The 6,521-nt window shown below is 40.5% G+C and overlaps 1 protein-coding gene across 1 annotated transcript; it reads left to right on the top strand.

Moving 5' to 3' along the window:
- Positions 1-1,330: 1,330 nt before the first annotated feature.
- LOC138246783 (olfactory receptor 1G1-like) lies at positions 1,331-2,891 on the top strand. The gene is made up of 2 exons (XM_069201545.1): positions 1,331-1,974; positions 2,609-2,891. The coding sequence occupies exons 1-2, from the start codon at positions 1,331-1,333 to the stop codon at positions 2,889-2,891; spliced, it is 927 nt and encodes a 308-aa protein (XP_069057646.1).
- Positions 2,892-6,521: the final 3,630 nt, after the last annotated feature.

Below are 6,521 nucleotides of genomic sequence, written 5' to 3'. Positions count from 1 at the left end.
TATATATATATAGTAATAATAGGTAATAGAGAGATAATAGTTCAGTTAAAAGAAAGAAAAGCAAGCAGATACAAAGCTTGGGTTCTAGATAATAAAAAGGAACAGAGGCATTTAAGTGCTTGGCATATGACAGCATTGACAAGACATGATAGAAGGTTGAAATGAGACACATTATAGAAACCTGCCAGGGGTTCAGAGAGAATAAGTGCAACGAACCACACTTTTCCGACATCATCCTGTCATCATCAGTAGCAGCAAACAGAGTAGTTACAGTATTGTAACATGCTCAGAAGCCCAACTGCAATGTGTGAAGAAGAAACTGATTTGTAGTAGTATGAAATCTATTTACTTGTGGCTTTCTCTATGAATTCGGCTAACAGGGATAAGAGAAAATGTACAAGTACAAAGGCCAGTAGGGCCTGCTGTGTGATTGTTCAAAAGAGGTAACACCTAGGTTTGTTTCCAAAACTCAGGAACTGATGACTGGAGAAGAATGTCAGAAGGGAAGACAAATATCTAAGACTAGTACATGGTAAAGGGGTGACCATGGGATAAGTGGGGAAAACAATGTTATCTTTCTAAACAGTTACAATGATCGTAGATAATACATTGGAAGCTGTTTTTAAGTGGCATTAAGAGCAGCATAGATACAATCCAAAATGCTTAAAGAGGTAAGTCACAGTTGAGATTAAAAATGTATAAGTTTCTAAAAGAAATCAAATGTTATAGACTTGTAAAAATTTCCAAGGGGTTTGCGACTTTACTGGCATCCGAACATGTACAACTTTTAACATTTTTAAAACTTTAACTTGAAGAATTGTCAACAATATCATCTCTGTCACTGAAAGACGTATGCTCAGTTGAACAGGTACCACTCTGATAGTTCTTACTTTTGCCAGAATTGTTTTGACAAGGATGCCTATAAAATACCTGAGGATGCACGTTCAGCAAAACTGCTCTTTTGGCATTTTCCTCTTTACACTCAGTTTTTGTATTCAATGTAGACATTTGTTTCTTTAAAAAATAATAAAAGAAAACAATGGCCTAATCAATGAGGGGTTTTCTTTTTGCATTGTTGATTGTCTCTAAAAGGTCTGCCATGCCCTGAAGACGTTGCAATACATCATTGCTGGTAGCCCTTTGTAGATGGGCTGCTTCAAATGACTTTTCACCATAGGAGCTGGTGAAGGTGCCACCCATTTATGCACAAATCAATACAGACATTACTCAGCAACTCAGTTTCCTGCCAACAAATCATTTAACTTCAAGTGTGTATTTATTTTACTTACAGAGTAACTTCAGTTTCTAGCATTTCTGCCTTGCTGAATAAATGAATAAAGAAAATCTAAGCTCCACTGAATATTTTTTAATTGTCGGATTTTCAGATGTTCCACATTTGCAGATTCCACTTTTTGTTGCATTTTTAATGGTGTATCTCTTAACTCTAGTAGGAAATCTACTGATCTTGGTTACAGTTTATTCAAACTCAAATCTTCACACACCTATGTACTACTTCCTCACACATTTGTCCTTTCTCGACATCTGGTATGTTTCAGTCCTTTTTCCACAACTCCTTGCTCACTTCTTTCTTGAGAGTCTACAGGTGTCTCTTATGAATTGCTTGCTACAGCTGTTTTTTTTCCTGGGCATGGCAACTGTTGAGTTCCTTCTCCTCACGGTTATGGCTTATGATCGATATGTTGCTATCTGCAATCCCCTTCATTACCCAGCTATCATGAACAAGGCTGTGTGCATGTGGCTGGTTGCTGGAAGCTGGGTAGTTGGTCTTATAAATTCAATTCCACATATTGTGCTTTTGTCCAAGCTCTCTTTCTGTGATTCCCACACAATTAATCACTTCTTCTGTGATATGACTGCCCTGTTGAAGATTTCTTGCAGTGACACTTTCAGCAATGAGATACTAATTTACATCAACGGAGTAGTAATAGCAATGGTGTCATTCACTTTAATCATTATGGCCCTCATTCTGACCTTGGCGGGCGGCGGAGGCCGACCGCCAAAGTCCCGCCGTCAGGTTACCGTTCCGCGGTCGAAAGACCGCGGCGGTAATTCTGACTTTCCCGCTGGGCTGGCGGGCGGTCGCCTTCAGACCGCCAGCCAGCCCAGCGGGAAAGAGGCTTCCACGATGAAGCCGGCTCGGAATCGAGCCGGCGGAGTGGAAGCTGTGCGACGGGTGCAGTTGCACCCGTCGCGTATTTCACTGTCTGCGCAGCAGACAGTGAAATACATTTAGGGGCCCTCTTACGGGGGCCCCTGCAATGCCCATGCCAGTGGCATGGGCACTGCAGGGGCCCCCAGGGGCCCCGCGACCCCCCCCTACCGCCATCCGGATCTCGGCGGTCCGACCGCCGGGATCTGGATGGCGGTAGGGGGGGTCGGAATCCCCGCGGCGGTGCAGCAAGCTGCGCCGCCGCGGAGGATTCAATGGGGCCGCGGTACACTGGCGGGACCCCGCCAGTGGTGCCGGTCCGACCGCGGCTTTACCGCCGCGGTCGGAATCCCCATTGGAGCACCGCCGGCCTGTCGGCGGTGCTCCCGCGGTCCTCCGCCCTGGCGGTCAAAGACCGCCAGGGTCAGAATGACCACCTATATCTTATACAAAAATTACATTGTCAATTTTGAAAATCAAGTCGAAGAGTGGGAAGGATAAAGCTGTTTCCACGTGTGCTTCTCACATCACTGTGGTTGTTTTGTTTTATGCATCGCTCTGTTCAACGTACGTGCGGCCGACATCCACATATTCAATTAAAGACAACAAGATAATGTCTTTGTCATATGTTGCTGTTACTCCACAGTGTAACCCCATTATATACAGTTTGAAAAATGCAGAGTTTAAAAATGCTCTCAGAAAGACCAGGAGAACAACATGAATTCTGATGTGGAAGGAAGACTGCATAATTTCAAATTTGTCAAACCAATTTAAAATTGAAAGAGAACATTCTTTTTTTAAACTACTGTTGTAATACTATTTGACATATTATATACACTGATATATGAACCACAAACAGTGTGTGATGTGTTTTTCTGAGTTCAATGTTGTTTCAAATGTTTTAGCAGAATGCTTTTTAACAAATAATTGCCAAATTTCATATAATAAATACAGCATTAATATGTTAAAACATGAAAAACTTATTTCAATGTTGCAACAAGTTACCCTTTGACAAGATATATTTTGAAATAAAAAGTTGGCAATTATTTTAGCCTTTCAATGTATTTTGCTCATATCATTTTAAATATAAGAAGACATTTAACTACATGAACACAAGAATATGTATTCTTTGTATACAACTGGCATTTTATTAAAAGTGAAAATCACAAATATAATACTGAGCTACCCAAGGTTTACTGTTCTAAATATGCTTCCATTGTGTTATTTTGTACCACTTGGTGTTGTTCACATTTTCTATCAATGGTTTTATGTTTATTTTTCTAAATTCTAATATCTGGCATTACTTTTAAAGTAGAGGTGCAAGAAAGGTTGAGGGCTTCCAAAACACCCACAATCTGACTCTATCATAGGAGAATGAAGGTCTTCCTAAGATTATTTTGGGCTATCTTACTAGCAGTGTGGAGCTATTTCAAGACCTTCTTGTGTTTAAGGATCTGGGGTACTGATATCATTATTTAATACAGTAAAGAAAGAAACAGACAATGGGAAAATAAAAGTGTCAATATGTATCAAATAGACTGTAGATTTCAGAAAGAACAATGTGAAAAGTCAGGATTAAAAAGTAGGAACTATTTGTTGGAAGGATATGGGCATTCATATTTCAAATATATATTTATATGGAAGTAAGGGATAGAACACAACCTGTCTGCTTGACACCTTGCTCCTTGAAGACAGCAAACTAATTTGCAAAGTGTCATCATTCCAGCCCCAACCTCTTCAAAGCATACATGATCCTTCTAGCCTACGATATCTGTGCACACTACATCAACATCCTCTCCTATGTAGATGACAGGCCAATCATACTTTCCCTCTCAGGCAAGACCCCCAAGAGAAGAAAAGAAATTCACTGCTTGCATGACACAGTCACTAACTAGAAAAACAGTTTGAAGCACAACAAGCTCAATGATATCATACCAAACAAAAACATATATGTGAAATTCAACACAGATATTATAAACCTCGTTGAACTCCTAGATTTTGGCCCTAAAAAATCATTTTTGCCACTTTTGATACTGAATCATTGTATATACATAGCCTACAAAAAGTTGCCATACAATTGATAGTCTCTTCTAGATAAATGACCTGGAATTTCCCAGGCACCTCCATCTGTGTAATTATCTTGCTCTGAATTGCTGTAGCATAAAATGGCTTTTGGTTTGATGGCCAATGCTACTCTCAATACAAAGGTACGTCCAAGGGAGAAGTATTTTCACCTAACTTTGCCATGCTTTTCATAGAGGCTTTTGAGACATCATGTATTGTAAACTGTGGTAACCCTTTTGATAAGAGCATAAACGTTTGGAAAAAATACATTGATGACATCTTAATGACTTTTGTTTGGAAATGAAAACACGTTGCGTCTGATTTAGAGTTTGGCAGACATGTTACTCTGTCACAAACGCAATGAATATCCTGTTCACTGTATCTCCATAGGCTCGAATGGGATCATAATTTGGCAGACGGAATATCCTTCACAATTGTGAAAGAGTAACCCTCTAAGCCAAATTGTAAATCAGGGCCTTTATCTGAATTCAGTAAACACCTAAACAATTCACAACTTGACTTTTGATTACCATGGTTTCACTGTTAAGATCAATTACAGATTACAGAGAAGTTGCTAACTGAAGGAAAAAATAACTTGTAACTCCACTTTTTATCTAACAAAATTATAAAAAGCATCAGGAAATATTGGAATATGTTGTGCTGAAGCAATTTTACCCTAGATATCCCTTTCTTCTCATTTTGCAACATCAAAGGCCATGTAGTACAAGCATGTTGTTTTCACAGACACAGAGTCAAAACCTAAGGGCCATTTGGGTGGGCCAGCAGTTCAGCTTGAACCAGCTTGATGAACTTCCCAAATTTAGCCAGGTCAGTCGGTTTCTTTAAAGCAAACACCAGGGAAATTGCCTTCTTGCAAGTTCTTAGGTTATAACGAAGAAAGAGAGGTCTTAGGAGGGAGCGACGTGCGTTCATTAGGGCCAGACAGCAGCACAAAAGGTGGATAAAGTTTTCAGATTTATATGCACATAGCGTGCAACCCCTGATGATGGTAAGGGAGCTCCATGTTGGGTTTAGCTCTTTTGTCGAGCAATCTCACAAAAGCAATTTTTGTCACGCAGGTTTTCCTAATGAGGTGAGTGAAATATGGCTGTGGTTCCAAGAGCTGTGTGGTGTATTTATAAGACACAACTAAAGCTTCTTGTATGAGAGTCTTGTTTGTTTTTTCAAGAACAAATGCCCGGGAAAGCGTTTTTATCTGTCTTTTAATCACAGGTTTGATTGCAATGTTTGATTGGGCCAGGCTGATCAGTTCTGCTTGATCAATTTAGAGATTGTTAAAAGCTGCAGTTAAATATTGTGACCAGGGGTTCGTATTTTTATTGAAAATGTAGCGGAGGACTGACTTCAGAGTGTTGGGTCGGGCCATGACTATCCTGCGTTGTATTACAGGAGGGCCCTCATCAGGGCCCAATGCTGGCCCTTCAAACCAAATTCCTGGCATATTCGTTGACTCCTTATATATTTTAGCAGTTTGTAAACTCTTGTGTAGATTTTGACCTGGAGCTTTTCTATAAGTGTGGGGTGTTGCCCAGGGAAATGCTTTGTGACCATGGTTCATTGCCGGGAGGAAAGTGGCATTGATAGTTTGAAGGATTCATTTTGCAGAAGGGCTTTCTATTGAATTGTTGAGTTGGCATATTTTAGATGTTATATGATCGGCCTTTGCCTTCAGATGTTGAAGGTGGGCTTTGGGCATGCCATTGGCTGAGAAGCAAACTCCCAGATAGTTGTACACCTTTGTGTTCCTGACGATAAGTGGCTCCTGTTTCCAGCGAGAGTGCTGGTACTTAAGTGACCAGCCGAAAATTACTACTTTAGATTAAGTAGCATTTGCCTTCATTTTATTTGCTCTGTATCTTATTTGTAACTGTGCAGTGCTATTAGCACTTTTTGTAAGCCGACTTTGGAGTGGTCCAGCAGGAGATGATGTCATCTGCGTATTGGAGCAAGCTGATCTTTTGATTGCCAATTTTTTGTGGTATCAGGTTGGCTTGTTTTAGTGCCTGGGGCATATCCGCCGTATAGAGGTTGAATGGAAGCGGCGGCAGAACTCATCGTTGTTTTAGCCTGTTGATGGTAGGAATTTCCTTGGTGACTGTAGAGAGTGACAGTGTGACCCTCACCAAGGTAGATGTGTATAACAATGTTATTGCCCTTTGAGGTTGTTTTATAACACTATTACCTCCATATGGGATATGTCATAGTTCAGTAGTCATCATAAGTGTGTGGCCTGTAATTTCAGCTCCAACACCAATGGGTTCCATCA

The sequence above is a fragment of the Pleurodeles waltl genome, chromosome 7 (genome assembly GCF_031143425.1).
Source record: "Pleurodeles waltl isolate 20211129_DDA chromosome 7, aPleWal1.hap1.20221129, whole genome shotgun sequence".
Taxonomy (NCBI): Eukaryota; Metazoa; Chordata; class Amphibia; order Caudata; family Salamandridae; genus Pleurodeles; species Pleurodeles waltl.
This window is presented reverse-complemented; position numbering and strand designations above follow the sequence as displayed.

Excerpts from the sequence above, each read along its gene's own strand:
- LOC138246783 (XM_069201545.1), top strand. The coding sequence starts at position 1,331 with ATGAATAAAGAAAATCTAAGCTCCACTGAATATTTTTTAATTGTCGGA. Across the intron at positions 1,975-2,608 it reads GTGTCATTCACTTTAATCAT|TATATCTTATACAAAAATTA; the intron begins TATGGCCCTCAT and ends AGAATGACCACC.